Below are 23289 nucleotides of genomic sequence, written 5' to 3'. Positions count from 1 at the left end.
ATTCAGGTTAAATTGCCATATTGGCACTTTGCGATAAATAAGTGGATTCTGGGTTGCAATTTGGGCACTATGTCTCGAAAAGGTTCACCATCACTGGCATAGAACAATTCTTAGAAACAACCAAGTCTAGACATTCATATAATCCAGCCCCTGAGGGACAGTGTCACAACTGGCTGTGTCTAAGGCTCATTCCGCTCATGCAGAATAATGCACTTTCAAACTGCTTTCAGTGCTCTTTGAAGCTGTGCGGAATAGCAAAATCCACTTGCAAACAGCTGTGAAAGTGGTTTGAAAAATGCATTATTTTGCGTGTGCAGAAGGGGCCTAACAGGCCACTGCGTCTTTCTCAAGGCTACTTTTCCAAGTTGTGAATAGAAAGTTTATTAACTCCAGTAGCTGCATGATTTCTGACAACCTGTGGAAAGTTCTTCATCTCCTAAAAACTTCCCCTAGATCAGAGGCATATCTAGGGAAAATGTAGCCCGGTTCAAAATCTGAGTTTTCCGTCCCCCCTACTCTATATGGGCGGCTGTCCTCCCACACTACAACCAAACAATTTTTTTTGCACCAGGTCAGTGTATGGACCCTGGGGAAGGAGGGGGGTGTTGGAGCGATTTCCGCCCCCCATGTGACTAAATGGCTACAGCCCGGGGACATTTGACCCCACATGTCCCCCTGGGCAGTACGCCCCTGCCCTAGATGGAGGGTGGCTGTGGTAATTCCAGGAAAGCACCCTTCTTATGTTCTTATACATGCCCAGAGCTACTCTTAGTTCCTGTAGTCCGCTGCCCATCATTGAAATGGAGACGATGTTCCCAATGTCAGACCTCACACACTGAGACCTCTTTGCACAGAAATCAGAATGCGAACGGGGACAACTTAGTCCCAGACTCTCCCTTCTTCCACCCCATAATGATAGTACTATTTGAAAAACAATCTGAAACCCATATAAGAGTAATTTATCAGGCTATTTAATTTATAGCCCACCTTTCTCACTCTTTGGCCTAAGCAAACACCTAGGGTCACTTTACAGCCAATAGCAGTAGCACAGAAGCCATCCCCTTGTCAAATATTATCTGGAACTAGCAATTCCGCAACACCAATTGCAAAACCATTTCTAATTGCAAGAGAGGCTCTGGGTGTCCAGCCCTCTGTATGCCCTCATCACAATTGCAACAGCAGTTCACAATTGCTTACTATAAGGAATAAGTTATTATAGGGTGCATTCAGACAAAGATGCCTTTTGTGTCTCTGGATGAGTCCCTGCGTTCAGCATGCCTCCTTTAAACCAGCGTCTAGTGGCCAATTCTGGGCCATGTCTGCATGGAGCATGGTAGGACCTTTCACACACCCATAACATGCATGCAACAATTAGCCGCCCACAATGAAGATGGCCTGTTGCATCACAACATGGCTTATTGCTCACGATGTTCAGGACGCCTATGCTTCCGGACTTGAAAAGGAAGCCTTTGCAGGTGTCATGGTGAAGTTATACCAGGGAGCCGTTGTTAAGTGGTGGAGTACATGCAGAGCCAGCGTTGTATACTGCTTAAGAATTACAGACTCTAATCTGGAGAACAGGGTTTGATTCCCCACTCCTCCACATGAAGCCTGATGAGTGACCTTGGGCCAGCCACAATTCTCTCCAAACTCTCTCAGCCCCACCTGCCTCATAAGGTATCTGTTGTGGGGAGGAAAAGTTTGTAAGCTGCTTTGAGACCTTAAGGTTGAGAAAAGTGAGGTATAAATCCAAACTCCTCTTCTCTTCTAATGGCCTAGGGGGCCACCACTGAGGATCCAAGTAAACAGCTTTTGGAAAAAGACCCTGCTCAGTTATTGCCTGAGTAAACAATGCTTCACTAGATGAACTTGTGGTCTGACTGCACAACTTCACAGATACTCTTCTAATTTTAAATTTGGAGGCAGAGTTTGGTACACACAGCCACAGAAATTAATCTCAGCTAGCTCAGAGTTCAAACTTTCAGTCCTCGCATATCGCTAAATTCCTGCATTTTGAAACACTCCAATCATCACTTCTAAATAAACACCCTCTTCCAGAAGAGTTGTGAGGCCTAGGTGTGCCAAGACACACGTCTAAGCTACTGCATCAGATAAGGTTCCGCCAACGCAAAAACCTGGATGGGGAGTGAGGAAAGAAACTGGGTTGGATAGAGAAGAAAGATGGTACTCACTTCTCCCCACGATACAAAATCAGGGGAAAATGTATCAAAACTCCACTGCAACAGAGAATCACACAGCCTAAAAATTTTTCCCCTTCCTATGTAAGGTTCAGGCCTTTCATTGGGCCTTTTTTTTTAAACAGAGGGCATCTCTTATAATTTTCAGTAAATCATTGTTGCAATATTTTTTGAAGAAGGAAGCAGATGCTAGCTTTGCAGGCTAAAAGTACAGGGAAGTTAAGAATTGCACATACCAGCAAATTAAGATTCATCTATATTCACAACCACTATGCATGCTAAACTTCCCCATACACCCCCCCCGGGCCCCCCCAGCTTTTAATACAGCAGCTACAGTTTTGATGCAAAGCCACTATCAGGCATTTGCACCTCCAGACACAACCAAGCCCCACAGAAAACCCAACACACAATGAACCACATGTTAAAAGAAGAAAAATGGTTGGGAGAAGGCAACAGGCTGGCAGGGAGAGAATTGGGGGTGGGGACCAGAAGGGAATGAAACATATTACCGGTAATTTTCCAGTGGAGGCAGATCGCATGGTTTTGATTTCAGGTCCATGGGGGGTGGCGTACAGGCAGCTGCCCCTGGGCAACGGGGCGACCACAGCAGTCTGGGGGTACACCTGAGTGAAGTAGGTAGCTGGCAGGGCCCGCATCTGAGGACTGCTAAGATTACAGGCCGCCAGGTCAGCAGAGGTGATGACGGGGATGGCTTTCTTCTGCTGGGGCGGGGGAGCAATGGAAGGGCCCCCTCTTCCTGGGGCAGGAGGCCCCCCTTTGGGGATTCTCAGCATGGCAAGGGCGAAAAAAGGTGCCGGAGACAGGAAAGAGCAGGGGGGTCCCAGACCAATTTGAGAGTCTTCTTGAGAGGTAGATTGGGGGCACCGCTCTTAGCCATTTAAAGCTGCCATAAGAGAGAATGCAGGGATCGCCCCCCAATGCAATTTCTTTTTAAATGCCTAATTCATCTTCTCAAGGCAAATGCAAAGGGGGGGGGGGGGGCTTGAAGGGAAGGAATCGCTCGTACCCAGCCCCGTCCCTGTTTTCATCTAAATAAGTTTCCCAAGTCCTTTTTTTTCCGGAATGAAGGAGCCATAGGACGGCCAGACCCCAATATTTTTTTTCTTCCAAGTCGCTTAATTGCCCACGCTCTTTGAAAAGAAAGAACGGCAAAAGAAGGAAGAAAAACGGGCAGGGGTTCTTAAATGAGGCCGGAGTATTAACTCCCACCCCCAAATATTGCAAAGGTCCCCTCCACCCCGTCCCAATTATATGCCGGATCTGGGAAGCAAGCTTTACCAATCGCCTTGAACCATCCCCTCCCCCCAAGCTTTTGTGGCTGGGAAACTGCAGCCGGAGGATTGCAGACAAAAGCCGGGTGCGTAACAGCCCCCCACCCCCCGAAAGCTCCACCCGGGCCCTACTCCGGCTCCTTGGCTCGAGACCCCGGGGAGGAAGGGTTCGGAAGAGCCACCCTCGGAGGCGCTCAGCACCCAGCCCGGGCCCTGGCTCCTATCGGGGCCCGGATGCCTTTCCTACAGCTCTCCGTCTCGTAATTCAGGTGCCCGCCGCTCCTTGGGGCTCCCCGCTGCCCCTCTGCAAGCTTTCCGGGCAGTGCCAGGGCGGCCTGGAGCAAGGATGGATCCGGATTGGGACAAGAGAGGACCCGATGGCTGCCCAGCCCTTTCTCTTTCCGTTCCTCCTTCTCTCGCTTTTTTTTTTTAAGCGCCAAACTACGTGCCGCGAAATTCGGATCTCCCGCGGAAAACCGGCCGCTCTGATTGGCCGCCGCAACACCAGCCCATCCCCGCCCACCGGATTTGATACATTTCGCAGGGAGAGGGACGAGACCGGAGGTTCTGCTCTTAAAGGGGAAGCGCCTCACGGCTCGCGCGCTCCACCTGACTCGCATAGGCCTCCCTCGTCTCTTTCCCCCTCCCATCAGGGGGCGTGGGCGTGGCCATGCAAATATTGACCCTGGGAGAGTCGGCTGCACGCCTTGTGGCTGGATCTTAAAGCGGCCAGGTGACAGAAAGGTTTCTCGGCCGCCCGAGTCAACTCTGGGGCCGAGTGCACGGAAGACGGCGTTCACACGTGTACGTCTGTATCACTGTATCACCTTCTTGCGTCCTAGCTGCGAGCCCATATAATCCGCCGATCGGAGGAGAGCGACGTGTTTTCTCCCCGTCTGCGGGCGCTGAACAAAGGCAGCTGGCAGGCGTCCTCGGCTGGTGGGGGGTGGGGAGGGAACTGGCATGGTTGCATCTCGGTGTGGTGTAAAATCTACCAGCATAGCAATCAAATCTTGAGAGAGGACGCAACGCCCCCCCCCCCCCGCTTATCCCATTTGGCAGTGCTGGAGGGGCAGGCAGAACATAGATAGCATCAAGCCCTTCAAACTGCTTTCCCTGAAGCAATTAACATTAAGGTATACTTCCTGTGAACATGAAGGTTCTGTTTCGTTCATTCCGCCTTCATTTCATTGCGATCTGTTTTCTCCATTGATGTTCAACTTTTCTCCACGTTAGGGACATCATCAAAGTAGCTTACAGCATTCTCATTCCCACTTTATCCTTATGTCAACTATGTAAAGTAGATTAGACTGAGAATTATGACTAGCCCAGGGTCACGGAGCTGGGTTTTGTGGCAGAGCCCGGATTAGAACCTATACCTCCTTAGTCCAGCACTAACCACTACACAGAGTGGCTCATAACATCAGCCCTCCGCCATTGCTTTTTTCCTGGCAACCAGCACTGAGCTGTACTCTGAACACAGTCAGAGGTGCCAATTATGTATTGTGTGCAAAAGTACTTACTTCTGTCCTGAATCTAGAAGAAGAGTTTGGATTTATAACTCGCTTTCCTCAACCATAAGGAGTCTCAAAACAGCTTGTAAACTCCTTCCCTTCCTCTCTGCAAAACAGACATCTTGTGAGGTAGGTGGGGGATGAGAGAGTTTGGAAAGAACTGTGGCTGTCCCCATGTCACCCAGTAGGCTTCATGTATGGGAGTGGTGAACCAAACCTGGTTCTTTGTATTAGAGTCCATTGCTCATGCGGAGGAGTAGGGAATCAAATGCAGCTCTCCAGATTAGAGTTCACCGCTCTTAATTACTACACCACAGTTGCTCTATTGCAAATAAAGTTCTGTTCTCCCATCACTATATTTTACCTAATGCCAGATGCAATGTAATATTTTTTGACAACATATCATAAGTTTCCTTATTATCCTATTTTTTCCAACCTTCCATTTCTGTCCTTTTGTTAACCTCTCAGAGCCAGGGTTTTTAATGTACTCCTTTAAGGAGCCATTTACCCAGATGGTGCTCTATAAACAAGAAAACCAGAACGGATGGAGTAGTGTGTTTTTCATATGGCTGGAGAAAGAACAAGAGACAAGGGTAGTTTTAATTTGGGGGAGGTGTATGTTACGTGAATGCAAAATTCATAATTTGTCATTTCTACTCATTACAACACTTTCAAAAACAAGATGAACCCTATGCATTAAACCAAAGGCCCATCTAGTTTGACATCCTATTTTTCAACAAGATTCTTCAATAAATCAAAAAGCTACCCCCCCCCTTTCTTTCCTATAGGAGACTCAAAGGGGCTTACAAACTCCTTTCCCTTCCCCCCTCACAGCAAACACCCTGTGAGGCAGTTGGGGCTGAGAGAGCTCCAGAAAGCTGTGACTAGCCCAAGGTCACCCAGCTGGTGTGTGTGGGAGTGCACAGGCTAATCTGAATTCCCCAGATAAGCCTCCACAGCTCAGGCGGCAGAGCAGGGAAGGTTCCTCCAGATTAGAGTACACCTGCTCTTAACCACTATGCCACTGCTGCTCCTAAAGGCCCCGGTTCCAATTCCCTGGCATTATGGCTAATAGCTGTTGATATGTCTGTATTGCCTGCTGGTGGTCACAGACCAATACTGGCCCTGGTAGAGCAGTGGTCTGATTCTGACCCAATAGTGCTTTGATTTATCCCTTAATTTCTGCCTGCACTTTGTGCCTCCGTTTTCACTTCAAAGTTATTGTTTTTTCCCAGTTCTTTTGAGACCATTTTTACCCTGATGTGTTTCTGGCAGCCCAGGTTGAGTTGGTTTTCTCCTTGTTTGTCATGTCTCTGTTGGCTTTCTTGGGCCAGCCACAGTTCTTCAGAACTCTCTCCGTCCCACCTGCCTCACAAAGTGTCTGTTGTGGGGAGAATAAGGGATGGCTTTTGTATGGTCCCTTGAGACTCCTTGCAGGAGAGGAAGGTGGGGTATAAATCCAAACTCTTCTTGTCTTCTCTTCTTCAGGGGGCCCTAGACCACCCAGCATGTTTCCATGGCAGAGAGGGGATGTGAACTTCAGTCTCCCAGATCCGAGTCTGACACTGATTACTATACCGTGCAGGCTCTCATCATGATTAATATCTATTGATAGTGATATATCCTGTAAAGTCTATTTGGATTAGCAGCAGCTAGCATTGACCTTGATAGACCAATGTTCTGTGAGTAGGAATAGTAGAGGGGTACAGTGTTTGCAAATTACAATCATACACCCCTGGGTATTCAGATAAGCCTGTGCACTCCCACACACGCCCGCTGGGTGAGTCACAGCTTTTCGGAGCTCTCTCAGCCTCACCCACCTCACAGGGTGTTTGTTGTGAGGGGGGAAGGGCAAGGAGATTGTAAGGCCCTTTGAGTCTCCTGCAGGAGAGAAAGGGGGGATATAAATCCAAACTCTTCTTCTTCTCTTCTTCCAGCTTTTCCTTCTGCAAAAAAAAGTGCTGCTCATGAAACAGCATATATTGTGATAAAATGCTGGAAGTGGGTGTTTTTATATTCAAGAACAAGTGGGAACCTGCAGGCTGTGGGAGGCATCTGATTCCACCCTCCCCCACTATTGTCTCTCTTTTCTAAAAAAACAAACCCTTTTCTCCTTAGGTTGCCAGCTCCAGGTTCATAGAATCATAGAGCTGGAAGAGACCCCAAGGGCCATCAAGTCCAACCCCTGCAATGCAGAGCTTGGGAGGTGAGATTTGGGGAGGAAACAATCTCAATACTGTATAATATCATACAATCTCCCTTCCAAGGCAACCATTTTCTCAAGGGGATCTCTGCCATATGGAGAGCCATTGTAATCCCAGAAGATCTCCAGCCTACACCTAGTGGTAGACAACCCCAGTTTCCATGAGGGAAATGGCTTTTTGGAAGTCGAAGTCTGTGACATTATACATTCCTGAGATCCCTCCTCTTCTCAAACCCCACCTTCCCCCAGTTCCACCCCCTAATCTCCAGATAATTCCTAACCTGGAGTTGCTAACACTATCTTCCAACAGCCAACCTACCTGCATCTGTCTGTCTTAAACTTTCCTTCTCCCTCTCCCCTGCCGCCAACAACCTCTGCCTGGAAAAACTGTAACACAGTTTTATGGTGCCAGCCACTTGCATGGCGGGGAACTCTCAAGGAGGTGGGGTGGCACCTCACTTTCCCCTCTATCTCCCTCCCCACACTATTTTGTTTTTCCCTCCTCCAAGCAACTCCTGTATCCTCTCCCCTTTTCCTGCCTCATTCTCACCTTCTCAGCCACTCACCACCCTGCCTTTTATCGGCCTCTCATCGTCAGCTATATTTTTGTTTATTTCATTTACATTACATTCATTTATATTATTCTCCTATCCTCCTTTCACAATATTATTCACAATAATCCTGTGAAGTAGGTTGTGTTGAAAGTATGTGGTTGGTCCAAATCACCCAGTAAGCTTCCACAGCATGATGGGAATTTGAACCCGGGTCTTCCAACCCCTAGTCTGCTATATCATGCTGGCTTTCATAGGGTGGCTGCTGTTGAGGAGTAGCAAACAGCCAGGCCTATGTGAGTCATGCAAGTCGGACGGTACCAAGTAGTCACACAGGGGTTGACACCAGACCTAGGGTTGCCAACCTCCCGATGGAGCCTGGAACTCTCCCAGAATTATAACTGAAAACTGAACAACAGAGGGAGTCCCCATGGAGAAAACGGCTGCCTTGGAGGGAGGACTCTTGGGCATTGTATCCAGGTGAGGTCCCTCTCTTCCCTAAACCCAGCCTCCCCAGCCTCCACCTAAAAATCTCCAGGGATTTCCCAACCTGTATCCAGTATCCCTAGCCAGGCCTGGCCACAATAAGTCCTCCCTCAAAGGTTAAAATAGGCCTGAAAAGATCCCTGTCCCCTGCCTTTTACTGATAGAGCCAAGCCTGAAATCTATGGTTATCAAGCAACAGTCACTGAGGGAATCTGCTGCTTAAAGCTATAGGCACTCCTTTTATCATTTTGGGTTTTTTAAAATCCCCCAATGTAATTTCTCATTTTTCTGCAAATCTGGTTTGTAGAAAGATCTGTGTTGCCCATTCACAACTAGAGTTACCAGATGAACTGTCCTCAGATCTGGCCGATTTCAATATTATTATATAGATAAAGGCCAGGCAGATCACTCACCCTTACTCTTTGACCTGATAACAGAAGTTTGAGCTCTAGCAGCCAGCAGTGAAAGCAGAGTTACTCATGTTCTCACAGTGCTGACTCTCCCTTCTAAGACAAGCATCAGATCCTCAGAGGCCAACTAAAAAAGTATTCCAGTGGCAGCCAAGGCAGCATGAAAAGACAATTCTTGGCCATTGGATTGGTCCACCAGGTCAGCCTTTAGTTGCTAGCACTGTTGACCAAATGACTGGAATCCACCAAGACCACATGGGGACAAGGACCGCCATCTTTTAATTAGACCCAGAACTAGGTACCTGTCTAAATCTATGAGAGTTTTCTACCAGAGAACTGTGAAATCCCATTGCTCCCGAAAATTAATCGGAATAGTTCTGTTCCAAAAAAGCATCGCTGGGCCTTTCAGAAATTATTTTTAGTTCAGAACCCAGCAGTGTAAGATGCTTGTGAGGGCAGTTGCCAACAGAGAGGAGCTGGGCTGCTTTCTTGGAAACACACGTTCTGCCATCTTCTTCTTTTAGAGATCTCCCACTTAAAGTCAGCTGAAAGTCTTCAGTTGCTTAGGAGCTCAGACGTAACAGCAGCCACTTCTGTAAAGGTAGAAAGTTGGTCAGCCTTTTGCTACCTTTCCTTCCTGAGACAGGGGTCCTTCTTCTTGCTTTAGATGCTAGAGAACTATTTGTAGTCTATATATATAAAAAGCTAACAGTGACTTTGTTAGTCACACCCTAACGCCGAAATGGCTGGACGGATCGCCCTCAAATTTTCACATGACGTTCCTCCCTGTTCTCCCAGGTAATCGGACCTTCAAATCGCCGAAAGTCCATACGTGAGCCAGGTAAAACGTCTTTTTCCTGGCGCACCAGGCCATGAAACTGCCTCTGTTTAACTGTCACCCTTAGAATGTTCGTGCAGCCTGTCTGTCTGTGGCCTGAGGGCTTAGAATGTTCGTGCAGATGGCCAGAGATGAGCAGTGGAAACAGTAAATAGGTAATACTGTTAGGTAATACGAGTGGAAGTGAAACACATACACACTTGGCCATGTGAGACATCAGGTGGGGTTCCCCCCCTCACACACATGCAGGAAACTTTCACTCTCTGTGCCTCACCCACTACTACCACACAACACACATACTCTGATACACATCCAGCTCATCCTCACACACCTCACTCTGCCCTCCCTCACATCCAACCACCACTTACTCACTTCCTCACCCATATTCACCACAGCTCTCTTTTACTAAAAGCGAGCTGGAGTTTGCCTTTTTCTTCTAAGAAAATCCGCGGGGTGGGGGCAAACCAACACTACTGGCTCCACTTCTTTTGTACATGGTCCTTAAAAAACCCAGAGAGCTGGCCTCGATCTGAGCGCCTCACCACCCTGCCTCTGCTGCCTGACTGGGATAGCCTCCTTGTCCTAGTTCTGCCTTACCCAAGCCAGGACTGTGCGTGTCAACCAGCCTCATGGACAGCGGGATTTGCACTCTGGACAGTTCTGTTGTGGAATGGAAAGGGTTACATTATACTAAAAAAAAAGACAGCACCATATAACAATGTGCATTGAAAAGGGAAAGAGGGATTCCATTTGACCACCCCAAAAGGCTATGCTGCGGATCACTGGACCTGCATGGACATCTGTGTGGGTTTCGGACTGTGATGAGAAGGACAATTGCCACAGCAACGCGTGGCCGGGCCACGCTAGTCATATAATAGGAACATTTTGAGTTCAATAGAGCAGTGATATGGCTAGCTTGATCAGCCTAATGATTATCTCTCAGAGTGGCTAGCAGCCTTTCTCTGGAGTTTGAGGCAGAGATCTTTCACATTATCTAGGGTTTGATCCTTCTCTAAAACTGGCTGTTGTTGGGGATCAAATCTAGCTCTTTCTGGGTGCAAAGTAGAGGTTTTATCCTAAGCCTTGCCCCCATTTTTCTTTACTATAAAGCAATGTCGTGTGTTAGAACTCTTGGTTGGAGCATCCAGTGAAGATCCTCAACAGCCCCTGAAGATTAGGGAGTCCCTAATAATGCTCATCTACTTTGCTGGGTTGTTGTGAGGATGAAACGTTGGGGGGGGGGAGAGAGAAGAATCTCTGTATACTCCACTGAGCTCCTTAGAAGATGGGTGTGATAAAAATATGATATGCAGAAATGCAATTATACAGTTAGTAATTAGTTAAAAGTAGTGAAAATTGAACTTCGAACCTTCACTCAAAAAAAAATCTATATACCTGGGTTTTTCCTTATCATAGGATAAGACATTTGAAGATTCTACTAAGAGTCTAGGATTCTTCATGGAAAAATGGCAAGACAGCCAAATTGCAGGACTGTCCCAATTTCACCACTCCACTTGTAAATATTAAATAAATTATAACAACATCATACTTCATTATTTAACTAAAATCATTGCTTAATATCAACTAGCTATTCCCTTACTAGAATGACACCACCACCCCCTACTGGCTGATTTTCTGCACATTTTTTGTGCCAGAAATCTCAAAATAGAAATAAATATTTAAAAGCAAGAGACCGGCAAATAATTGAAGAACAACTAATTTTTCTATCTTTGTACCATCTTGGCAGCCGTCATACCCTCTCCCCCTTTTCTGCCTCCTTATTTCCTTCCCGCCCACCAGCCATTGCTGTTGGGCTGTGTAGGGCCCACTTGTGTGGTGTCTGATGCAGCCAACACCAGACCGGTCCAGGCCCAGTTTCATGATGCCTGTTGCCAGGCCATGGTGTGCCCAGGTGTGCAGTATTTGCTCCTGCCAACAGACCAGGCTGGGCCCAATTGTGTGGCCAATGCCAGGCCAGACCCAGGGATGGGGCTGCTGCCACTGCCAGGCAAGGCCAATCTGAAAGAGCAGTGAGTCTCTCTAGTGGTTGCTACTCAGCCTGTCCCTGGCAAATCCTCCTTTTTAAAAGGACATGAAAGGGGAATGGAACAGGACCTTTCCCAGGGCTATTTTGGTCTCAAAGTTACAGAAACCCAAGGCTTAGAAGTAATATTGTTGTGGTTGCCCAGAAACCTCCCCAATGGCCACTGAGAGCTCAGTGGGCATTCTTTTCTTAAAGATACATGTATTGTTATTGTTTTGGGGTGTTGTAGGAGCCAGCAGGGATGCTGGGGGAAGGCAGGGCTGGGGGGTGGCTCAGACGGGTGCCGTGGCGCTCTGCCCCCACCCCCCGCCTCCCTGAAGGCCGGCTTCTGAGGGTAGAAGCTGGCCTGCAGGGAAGCCGGGAGGGGGGCAGGGCTCGGTGGCGTGCGCACCTGGGGACATGGGGTACCTCATGTCCCCATTAGTGGTATGCCACTGCAGCAGCCCTAACAAGGGAGCTTAGGATAAATTTGGAATTCTTTGCTGGAGAAACTTTGACCTTGGTATTCCCATTTGTATGCCAATGAAAAATGGTAAGCTAGGCCCTGTCTGCAGATTTATAAAGACTGCAGAAGACAAAAAGGAGGGATCTTCTGAATACACACAATGTAGCACATCATTATTATATTCTAAATCTCAAGCCAGCGCAAGTCTGGAAGTTGATCCTCGTTGCTGCATCCAACTTTTATATATATATTTTGTCCTCCCTGCAAATTCTTCTCATTCAGTCAAAAAAATCTTCAGGCACTTCAGGCTTTGGGAAGAGAAGACTGTGAAACGGTCCTTTGAGCATCCCTCTGATACAACATGAGCACATGGCAGACCAAGAATCTGGCAATTGGCTGCTCAGGAAAGATAAGATACTTTCCTAGATTCCTTCCTGGTTGGCCACAATCGGGTCCTACATGAACTTTCCTGGACTCAACTAGAGTTGCCAGCCAACAGATGAATTAGGTCTTCTTGGGGATAATTTCTACTCCTCCCTTCATGGAGAAGTCCAGCACTTGGAGCCACAATGTAGTCTCTCTCAGCCTCAGCAAGCACTGTGACTTTCTGTTCCTCTCATCTCATTACCAAGGGGAGCTCCTTCCAGAAAAGATTCTTTGATAGGACATCTTTCCACAGGACAGTGAAATCTCTTCCTTCCCTAGATGAGAACATTTTTCTCCCCCAGTCAATACTTCCAGAGGTGCCAACGCATGGTTCCTGGCCCTCTCTCTCTCCATCTAGAAGACCGTTATACCCACAATGCCATCTTCATAGGATTGTAGCCTCTCCTGGCACACTCGATCTGCCTCCTGCTCCGGGCAATCTGTGCACAGATGCTGTTCTCTCATGATATCTAATCAGTGCCCCTGGGGAAGGGCTCTTCCTCTTCTCACTCTCCCGATTTCCCAGGGTAGTGTTCAGTCTGAGAAGAAAGCAGTGTTAGTTCAGAAATGGTGGTGGTGGTACAATCAGGGCAGTTTTAACACATGGGCATGCTGGGCAGTTGCCCGGGGGGCCCATGAGCATAGGGACCCCGTACTAATCTATGTATGTTGTGACATGCTGTCAATAAATAAACAAATGCTTTATACCACAGGTGTCAAACTCGTGGCCTTCCAGATGTTATGGACTACAGTTGCCATCATCATGCTTGCAGGGGTTGATGGGAACTGTAGTCCATAACATCTGAAGGGGCGCGAGTTTGACACCTGTGCGCTAAACTGTAAATATTTGTCATTGGAAAATGCAATTTAGCAGGTGTTTTACTAAAGATAATGAACAATATTAACATCAATTTTTATAACATTGGCCAATTTTTATGGGCATCATTCCCCCAGTCAAACCTGTCTGTAGCTGCTTTATTTACTTAGGATTCATTCAATCCTTTTCCATAACAAATACGTTTAAATAAATCCGAGACAACCATCAATCCAAAAAAAAAATCCTGTCCCACAGATTTTTAGAAAAACAACAACAGCATCTAAAATCAATATAATAAAAGTTGGAGGTAATCAACATCTAAACTTAGCTCAAATAAAAACCAAGAATGAAGCTGAGTTTATTAAGAACAACCAAAGAGAGTTCTTTTTGCAGTATCACTCCCACTGTTAATAAACTGGATCTCCTGCATGCAGATGTACTGGGGACCCTGACTGGCAGACCAAAAGCATTTGAAAAGGTCCTTGTCATTAGAAGAGGGCTAACTTCAGGTTTCGCTGGAATCCTGGGAAAGATACCCTCCAGTACCACCCAACGTCCCACACCCAAGTATGCTGCCATATCCTCTTCTTCTCTTTCTCTGAGATGAGCACAACCAATGTAGGGGCTAGTGCCAGAAGTGATAGTTGCCAATCTGCTCCCTGTATGGTAGGGGTCCTTTTTTCTTCTGCTGCCTTGACTATTATGCTAACACTGGATGCATTCACCATCACTTGCGTGGCCTTTTGGCCTCCTCTGGTTGACAATCATATTTCAGGAGCTTGCTATTAGCACATTGATTTCAATGATATAAGCTGACCATGGGTGCCCCAGGAACACCTGGTGCCTGCCAAGTAGGTTGAGCCAGGTGGGGCTTTTACCCAGTAAGAATTCTGACTGGCTACTGGAGATTTGATTGGCAGTGCAGAGTTTTTTACAACACTGTTTTGGCCACAATTGCTACCATAGCTCACTGTGTGACCGAACATAAGCTGCAACAGCCATTTTATGGCTGGCTCTGTCTCCTGAGGCAGCCATTTTAGGGCTGTACCCACCACACCATGTCAGAAATCCTGGCTCAAATAAGCTGCTTTCTGCCCCAACGACTGGGTGAAAGTTGGATATACAAATGCTAAATAAATAAGTACAGTGGAACCTCGGTTTTCATTGCCTTCGGTTTTCATCGGTTTCGGTTATCATCGATTTTTTCAGTGAAAAAATTGTCTCGGATTTCATCGATTTACCTCGGTTTTCATCGATTTGCAGTAAGGTGCAGGGGTTTGTGGAGAAAAATCACCCAGACAAAGCTGTTGCAGGCCGTGTCTGCAACTTGTTTAATGGCAATGTCTTGCCCCATTTCAGACAAATCTTAAAGAGGACAGCTTTCTGGTGCGACATTGGTCCACTGGCTCTGAAGCTGGTCCTAGTGTTATTGTTTGTCACTGTTTTCAGTATTAAACCCTATGTTTATTCACCAAAAAATGTGTTTTTGGTATGTTTTTTGGAGTGCCTAGAATGAATTAATTGGATTTACATTGATTCCTATGGAAAAGTTTGCCTTGGTTTTCATTGGTTTCGGTTTTCATCGATTCTTTTCGGACGGATTATCAACGAAAACTGAGGTTCCACTGTACCTGTTTCTAGGTTTCTCCTAGGTCTGTTCTGGGTATGCTTGGGAACTCAGATTCTCAAGCACATGGTTGTGATCTGGACCAAGATGTGAGGAGAGTGTTTCCGCAATCTGAAACAGCCCCAAGGAGCCCCATTGGCTAACTTAGGTATAATGATAAGCTACATGCATATATTTGGACTGAAGCCCTCTTGTGTCCTGTGGTCCTCATCCAAATCAAGCCCACATGCACCTAACATGAATCTAACATTCAACAGGAAACTTCCAGCACACATGTACCTGACAGGACACAAGGTGGACCCAATGCAAACCCGGAAACAGTGATTCATGTATGTAGGCCCTTAGTCCACTAGCAGAAGGTCTGTGTCCCTATAGCCAAGGTTATAGTATGTGCCTCTCTCTGACATAGAGCTGGCATCCTCCAACAAGACAGTGATAACTAAGTCAAGGTCTTAAGAAAAAGCAATCAGACTAATGCAATCTTCAGAATAAGCTTTGGGAATCTCACCAAGCCATCATGCCTTTGATTCCTGTCTTCAGGTACTTCCGCCTACAGGGTGGAGAAATAGAGGGAAAGTTGTCAAAAGTGATGAAGGAAAAGTTACTTTGCAAATGGTTCCTGAAAAGTACAGTAAGTTCAAAAGTGGGTCCACTTTTAAAAACTTGAAAATTATTTGTCTTAACTCCGCATAATCCACCATAATAATCAAGGCAGGTGTACAACAGGTACTGTCGCAATATTACACCAATGCGTACTCCAACTCACTAGGTGAGTATCATTTCAACATTATCTTTCTATCACAAATATACAAAAAAAAATTTCACTTATAAGTACACCGTCAGGTATGGCTATAAAACCTCTAGATTAGGTTTTTATTTCGGCAGTCCTTTGTCAAGCCAATCTGAAATGTACAAATACAGGTGTCAATATATAAAAGTCTATCTAATCCTTTCATTTTCATATAATTAACTGGGTGGAAAGATAAAATCTATTGTAGCCAAATATTGCGTACTCACCTAGTGAATTTAACACTGCATAAGGCAGATCTCTGTATCCCAGCCCTTTGATTCAATAACCAAGTTGAGAAATTCCTTTGACAGAAGATTGTTAGAACATTGGCCAATTACCAATGGCGCTGGGGTGCACAATGAGCCCAGAAGCACGTTGGGGCAAGAAATCTTGTCCTGACGTGCTTCCTTTTTGTAGTACCCTGAGAGAGGAGGCAGGCTGGGGCAAAACTTCTTGTTCCAACACGTTTCCTCTTGCCCCACAGGTGCTTCTAGCTTTCCACAGGGAAAGCAAGACCACTTGTGACATTTTGCGCCAAGGCAGGGCAAGGGCGAGGAACAGCCAGCAGTCATTTTTAGGTTCCCATCCCAAGATCATGCAGTAGCCCTCAGGTGGGCTAGTCGAGGACAGACAATTAATCAACTCAGCCCTGATGGGGTCTTACCACATTAGTATCTTGGCACACCAGATCTGCAATTTCTTCTGGCTACAAGGTGAACAAATAAACAAAAGTATTAGAACGTGTTGTTTGGAAATTGTGTTGTTACTTGTTTTGATCTTGACCCATGACATGATTTTCCTGTCAGGGCAGGAAAAGAGAGGATACAAAACTCAGGGGTCGATGAGACACATTAAAACTATGGCGGTCTCAACTGTTAGCTTGGCAGAACATTTCGGTTTTACAGGCCCGGTGGAATTGATCAGTGTCACATACACGCACAGATTTATGCCAGTGTGCTAAAACAAAATCGTGCAGGGTATGTATTGTGAGGCTGCTTCCTAGTCACAGACTTGCAACAACCAGTGTTTGGAGTGTAAATTCACATGTCAGTTATACGTCTTATACTATTCTGTACACTTTCAGTTATGCAAACGGCCTTTCTTACAGCGGACCTTTGTTGATCTCTCCCTCTGAATTTTGGTGTAGTCTAGTTTGGCACTTTAACTGCTGACCCCTGAATGACACTGTCCACCTTTGGTGCACCTGATCCCACATCAACATGAAGCTGTGTGTTCTTAACATTAAGGTGGACAAAAGGGAAGTGTATGACCACTTCCTCAAGCTGCAGTTCGCAAGGCAGCATGTGTGGATGGCTACACGGGTGAGGACCAGGTCAGACAAGGGACCATTCTACACACCGTTAACAATGACTGCCTCCGCGCTCTCAAGGCTGCCTCTTTTAGCGCTCCTCTCTGGTAATCTGTTTCTATCTTGTTTGCCTGCCAAAGGAAGATGAAAGCGAGAATGCGCTAAGAATCCAGGAAGAATGTGTGACTGCTTCCAGATGGGTAAACGAAAGTGTGTGGCAGCCTGTGGAGCCATACTGATTTATGCCCACGAGGAAATGACCCCCGACCCCCAGCCCTTTCCAAGATTCCAGATGAAGCGGCTGTACCTTTTCCAGGGTTGACAGAGCAGAGAGGACGTCACTGGCCCTTCCTTGAATGACATCTTTTGTAAGGACAGGGTCTGAGATGGTTGACCCGCGGATATTCCGTAGAACCACCTCTTGCTCCTGCTCAATATTGAACTTTACGGTTCTTACCTCGTCGACTATTCTGTGAAGGAAGGAAGCCAAGGAAGCTGAAGGCTTTCCCCAACAACCGCTCATTCCATCAAAAGCTAATTTCCCAGACTAGGGGCAGAGCTTCAATGATTCCACACTGGAGAAGCTAAACTGAGACTAGGGTGTTGTGGGTTTTCCAGGTTGTATGGCCGTGTTCCAGTAGCATTCTCTCCTGACGTTTCACCTGCATCTTTAGAGATTGTTCAGGGACTTCAGGGGCGGAATGCAGTTTTGAGGGGGTGGGGCACGTTGCTGTGTGGCAGCAGCATCCAAGGTGAGCCCCGGGCTCTGTTTTACTTAGCTACGCCCCCGCTGAAAGCTTTCTACATCCTCAAGGAAAGGTGGAGGACAGGAAATCCAGGCCAGAAGGTTCGTGTCATTAGCTCTTGAAAAAACAGTGATGACCAGAGAGAGTCCAGCTGGAACATCCCCTCCCGCACTTTCCTAGGACTCCTGAGACATAAAAGACGATGAAAATGTCATTTGATCAAACCAGAATGGCATAATACTTTGAGCATCACATAGGATCTCGGAGAGCCAAGTTCAGACCCTCACTCAGCCATCGAAGCTCATGGGGTGTTCTAGGGCCAATTATACCCTCTCAGCCTAACCTACCTCATGATTTTGTTGTGAGGAGAAAAAACAAGGATAAGAGAACAATATAAGCTACTTTGGGTCTCCACTGAGGAGAAAAGAGGGACATAAATATCTAACATAGAAATAAACAATTTTTAAAAAATACAATGATATTCCTAAAAGAAATCCATTTTCTCTTCCATAATCTCCATTTTGTCTCTCCCATTTTGTAGTTGGGATCAGGACAGATTTCAATATTTTTGCATCTTCTCACTCGGGAGACCAAGCAAGGATGTCAGCTTGACTTACTGATTGAGCTCAACCCGGATCTCCTGGTATTCCTTTAGGTTCTCGTGGATTGCTTCCAGGACAATGCAGAGATCGTCACAGGTGGAATCGTTCAGGTTACCCAGGTTACCATAGCTGAGCAGATCCTGGCAACGGATCATGGCTGTAGCACGCATGATTTCTTTCAGATGCATCGATGACAGAGGTGGGCGGGCATCATCATCTGTGCCATCCTGAGCGAGATGAAGAGAGTTAGGTCCCTGTTTGTGGCCCTCTGGAAGTCCTAGAGCCAATTCATACACCTGCCCTCCATTTTCAGTCTATGCTAGGATCTGTTTCTATGCCTAAAATGCACGGTGGCTGCTTCTGCATGGAGTTTTTGCTTCCATTTTGTGTCGCATCCACACGGCATTGTTTCCTGACCACCCACATTCTCCATTTTCTCCCTATTCTGCAGAGACATTTTTCCAAGGATAGTTTGATATGCACTCTTGGAATATTGAGCAAAGTAACTTCTGCATGTTCTGGGCCAGGAAAGTGCTGGTTTATTGCTGGTCCCGCAGTGCCATTTTGTTGACCTCAGTATCCCAAGACGCGCGCATACCCACCCCACTATCAGGTGGCAAGCTTGCCTAGTAGAACACCAATGAAGCATTTGTAAAAAGCTGCCTCCTTATTCAAGCAATGGCTTGAAGATGTGTATTTCTAAGCATTTTAAGTATTAACATTTTTGAAATTTAAAAAAGCATTTTAATGTATTTTTGAAGCGTTTAAACATGTTGAAGTGTTGATGTTTTTAACTGGATTTTTTGGGACGGAGAATTGTGATGCGGAAACAGGCTTGTGAAACATCACCTGCATTACCTGGTTGCTATTTGCTTTGAATGCAAAGATGCTGTTTGGGGATCAAGAGGAAAGACTGTTGGCAACAGAGGTCCCCCTTGTCTCTACCAGCAATTTGGCAGAAGCAGATTTGCACAGATGCAGGTGATGAAGATGAAGAAGTCCGCCCCCCTACTTCCCTAGCAATCATTGTCCTGCTTCAAATATCATTCTCCTGGGCTGTTGTTCAACCATTCTATCGGCCACAATTGTACCCCTTTGCATCTGCTTTTTTTTTTCTAACATGGGAAAAGATGCAAGGTCACCCCTTATATCCCATCTGGCTTCCTTTCTCAGTCCTTGTGCAGAAAGACTCACATCCAGCTCTCCATATGCCGTCTCCGACTGGGCCAGCGTCTGCAACTGCTGTTGCTCATTGTAAGCCGCGACCGACTGCTCCAGGTTGGTTGTCACCACGGCCACCAGCAGATTTGCACAGATGAAGGCCCCGCAGGTGATGAAGATGAAGAAGTAGAGAGCCCCTCCAAACTTCAGGGCGAAGCCTTCATCACTGGAGAGGAAAGAGAGGTGGGTTTACAGCTGTCACCCCAGCCCTTCTCTATTGCGCAGCGTGTCCAGAGCACATTTTTAACAATCGATCCTTCAACAATAAGCCTTTTACACACCACTGTGGCAAAGACAACTTTTTTAACTGGTGTACATTTCACCAAAAAAAATTCTCAGACAGGAACAAAATGTGATACAAAAATAGAGTGTCCCTTTGAACAAGAGAGCAGATCTGCTAGATAAGACCAGTGGTCCACCTAGTCCAGCATAATAAATCCAGTTGCCCTGGAGGGCCAACTAAGAGCGTTTCCACACTTACTCATAGCCCCCTATGCCGTGCGCTACTCTCAGCGCACGTCATTTCTGGCGCATGCCCGGGCTTCCCCACGACCCCGCGCTCTGCGCGGGGTCATCAAAAGGCGCCGTTTTGAAGAGCGCCAGGAATGACGCGCCCTGAGGGGGCGCGACAGCGGCAGCGTCGGGGCAGCTGTGTCATCGCCACCCCTGTAGTGGGAAGTGCAGGGGACCCCGCGCTACTTGGCTACAGTAGCGCGGGGCAGAAGGTAGGTGGGAAAACGTCCGAAGGCCCCTTTCACACATGCAGAATAATGCCCTTTCAATTCACTTTCAATGCACTTTGCAGATGGATTTTACTGTGCAGAATAGCAAAATCCACTTTCAAACAATTGTGAAAGTGGATTGAAAGGGCATTATTCTGCATGTGCGGAAGGGTCCTAAGAGGGCAATAGAGACAAGGGTCTTCCCTGATGATGCCTCTTACCACTGACTGATTTTAGACATGGTGGATCACTTCACTTATTATAGCTGTTAGCCACTGATGGATTTTTTCACTGAGAAATCTGTATAGTGTTTAAAAGCAATGGACTCTGATCTGGAGAACTGGGTTTGATTCCCCATGCCTCCACCTGAGTAGCAGACTCTTATCTGGTGAACTGGATTTGTTTCTCTGATCCTACACATGTAGCTTGCTGGGTGACCTTGGGCTAGTCCTTTCAGAACTCTCTCAGCCCCACTTACCTCACAAGGTAGTTTGCAAGGCGTTTTGAGACACCTTACAACCAAGGAAACTGGGATACGTAATCAGCTATGTTATTCCTGGCAGTGAATTCCACAATTCATTCATTCATTCATTCATTCATTCATTCATTCATTCATTCATTCATTCATTCATTAGTCACTCTCCCCTGAAGAATTCACTTTTGCCAGTCCTGAATCCATAACCCAACAATTTCATTGGATGCTACCAAAGTTCTAGTATTATGGTAGACAGGAAGGTACACAGGAAGCCCTATCTATAGTCCTGGGCAACCAAGGACGGTGCTGCTGTGGCTCCACACTGTCACCTCCAAAGGGCTTTCCAGTGGCTTGGGGATGGAGACCCCCCCCCCCAAAAAAAAAACCCTGTCACCAGAAGACCCTCCAAAAGGATGGTGTAAGTCCAAACCTGGGGCCATGGCAGAACTGGCCGCAAACCCAGAGCTGAGGCTGACTGACTGATATCAGGACTTTGATGCTGATTTGGAACACTGTCATATACTTTGAAATGATCAAGGACTGTGATGCATATGGGATTTAAATTCCTAAGAAAGAGGTGTGCCTTATAATAATAGGATGCACATTAACAGCTGTCTGTGTGTATAGTCTTTGTAGTTTGTATGCATGTTTCTGTTACACCTTTGTATGTGACTGCAGCCCTTGCACTTTCCCCCTGTGCGTGGTTTTTGTATGTAGTAAGTGTGGTTGGCCAATGGGCATAGGGTATTTTTGTATTCTATAATGTCAGCTCCACCCCTAGGAATGTCGCCTCCATCACGTCCCTGCTTCGCCAATGGGGCTGCAGCGGTGCGGGAGTGGTGACATGGCAGCAGGTGCATTTTTACCCCTCTACTGGGTAAGTCCCCAGAGCGGGCAAATCTGCCAGTGTGAGCCCATGCCACCTCTAGGAGTCGTTTTGTCCCCTCCCCTGGCCCTCAGATAGGGCTAAAAGTTTTCAGTGCCCATTTACCCAGGTGTGATTTCATATATCATGTCCCCCCACTCCAGTTACATTTTTTTCAAAACCGATGCCCAGTCTCTTTCGCCTTTCCTCATAGGGAAGGTTCTCCCATAGCTTCATCATCTGGGCTGCCCTTGGACACCATCTTGCTGGTGTAACCCCTGTGTAAGAATGGGATGACCCAGAAAGGGGTGGAGTCTGAAAAGAAGCAGAAGGCTGCAGAACTCATGAGGTTGGAGGAAGCAAGGCTACCTGGCTGGGATCTTGATTGATTTTATCAAGCCCTTAACACTTTGTTTAAGGTAACTGCAATGTTGTTGGGAACTAGTGGGAAGGGAGTGTTTATTTTTGCTATATTGTAAATGTTAGAATTTATTGTTTCAGGGTTTTTGGATATGTAATTGGTGAGAGTTCTTTGGGGACCTTCATCATCTTGGATACCGTTCACCAGACCTCTGAAGTCTTCATAATTTATTTATTTATTTATTTATTTATTTATTTATTTGATTTTTATACCGCCCTATCCCCGAGGGGCTCCGGGTTAATAAGCCAACCACAAGCAAAGAAGAATTTGACTTGGCATTATTAGTAGACTGTAAATATAAGGACTTGAAATGCAACTTAACAGGACTGTAAAGTGTTAATGTTAAATATTAAATGTTAAAAGTGTTATTTGTTAAGAAAGTAAACCATTTTGTTTTAAATTTAGTTCTTCGCAACTCCTTCCAAGTTCTGCCCCACAAAACCCACAGTTAGAAGTTACACTGGCTCTGAAATACAGCATCCAAAACTGTACATAGACTGATTCACATATGGAAAAAGTGAAAATGAAATTGTGATTTTTAAGGCAAAACACTCTATAACATCCTGGCTGGCGACTGGGCAGAGCCACACTGCTGCTTGGACTGGACCACTAGTAAAACTTGTTCATGTTCGCTAGTGAGGGGAAGAAGCTTACTCACTCAAAAGCATCATAGATGGAAATCCACCCATCCTGCGTTATGCAGATGAAAAGCGTGTACAAGGCAGTCCCCAAATTCCCAAAATGCACTGGAACAACACTGCCAAAGAGCGTCACACCAAACACGGAAAAGACCTGAAAGAGAGTTGAGAGGCTGTGGGAAACCCTGGTTTATTTTAACGATGGTTAGTTTGTGAAACTGGGATTCAGCTCACAAACCAAATTCTAGTTTCTGTGCCTTCAGTTTGTCACCTGGCAACCAGCTAAGATCAAGCCCAGCTGTCTACACTCAAATATTGCTTGAAAGCAGAGTTAAGGTGGTTAATTCATCAGAGCCTTGTTGGATTGATCCCAACTGACCACAGTTAGTTGGAGTCACCTGTATTAGTCATAGTTAAATTAAACCACGGTTTTACATAGTATCTGAACTGAGCCAAAAGCAAGGATGGAATAGATAAGAAAAGTATGATTCCGATACAAGTCCTTCTGCCCCATTAAAGCTAGCAGTAGCTTAGGAGGCCCAAGGTTTACAAATCTTGGGTGGTAACCCTACAGACCTGGCTGCCATCCAAATTATTTCCCCTCGTCTGCTTTGTAAGACTGTAAGACTCACCAAGGGATCCAATCTCA

The 23289-nt window shown here is 46.3% G+C and overlaps 2 protein-coding genes across 2 annotated transcripts in view; both read right to left on the bottom strand.

Moving 5' to 3' along the window:
* Positions 1-3904, bottom strand: part of E2F2 (E2F transcription factor 2) — a 55676-nt gene extending 51772 nt beyond the window's left edge. Inside the window, exon 1 of the mRNA XM_048501456.1 lies at positions 2708-3904. Within this exon, the coding sequence (XP_048357413.1) occupies positions 2708-2992 (285 nt within the window). The 5' untranslated portion in view covers positions 2993-3904. The remainder of the gene's footprint in view (positions 1-2707) is intronic.
* A 235-nt stretch (positions 3905-4139) lies between these two features.
* Positions 4140-23289, bottom strand: part of CATSPER4 (cation channel sperm associated 4) — a 63135-nt gene continuing 43985 nt past the window's right edge. Inside the window, exons 13-21 of the mRNA XM_048501624.1 lie at positions 22661-22794; positions 19493-19685; positions 18314-18525; positions 17258-17420; positions 17001-17081; positions 16306-16347; positions 15360-15401; positions 5513-5573; positions 4140-4258 (exon numbers count right to left, since the gene is read on the bottom strand). Coding sequence (XP_048357581.1) covers positions 4140-4258; positions 5513-5573; positions 15360-15401; positions 16306-16347; positions 17001-17081; positions 17258-17420; positions 18314-18525; positions 19493-19685; positions 22661-22794 — 1047 coding nt within the window. The remainder of the gene's footprint in view (positions 4259-5512; positions 5574-15359; positions 15402-16305; positions 16348-17000; positions 17082-17257; positions 17421-18313; positions 18526-19492; positions 19686-22660; positions 22795-23289) is intronic.

The sequence above is a fragment of the Sphaerodactylus townsendi genome, linkage group LG06 (genome assembly GCF_021028975.2).
Source record: "Sphaerodactylus townsendi isolate TG3544 linkage group LG06, MPM_Stown_v2.3, whole genome shotgun sequence".
In the NCBI taxonomy this organism is placed as follows: domain Eukaryota; kingdom Metazoa; phylum Chordata; class Lepidosauria; order Squamata; family Sphaerodactylidae; genus Sphaerodactylus; species Sphaerodactylus townsendi.
This window is presented reverse-complemented; position numbering and strand designations above follow the sequence as displayed.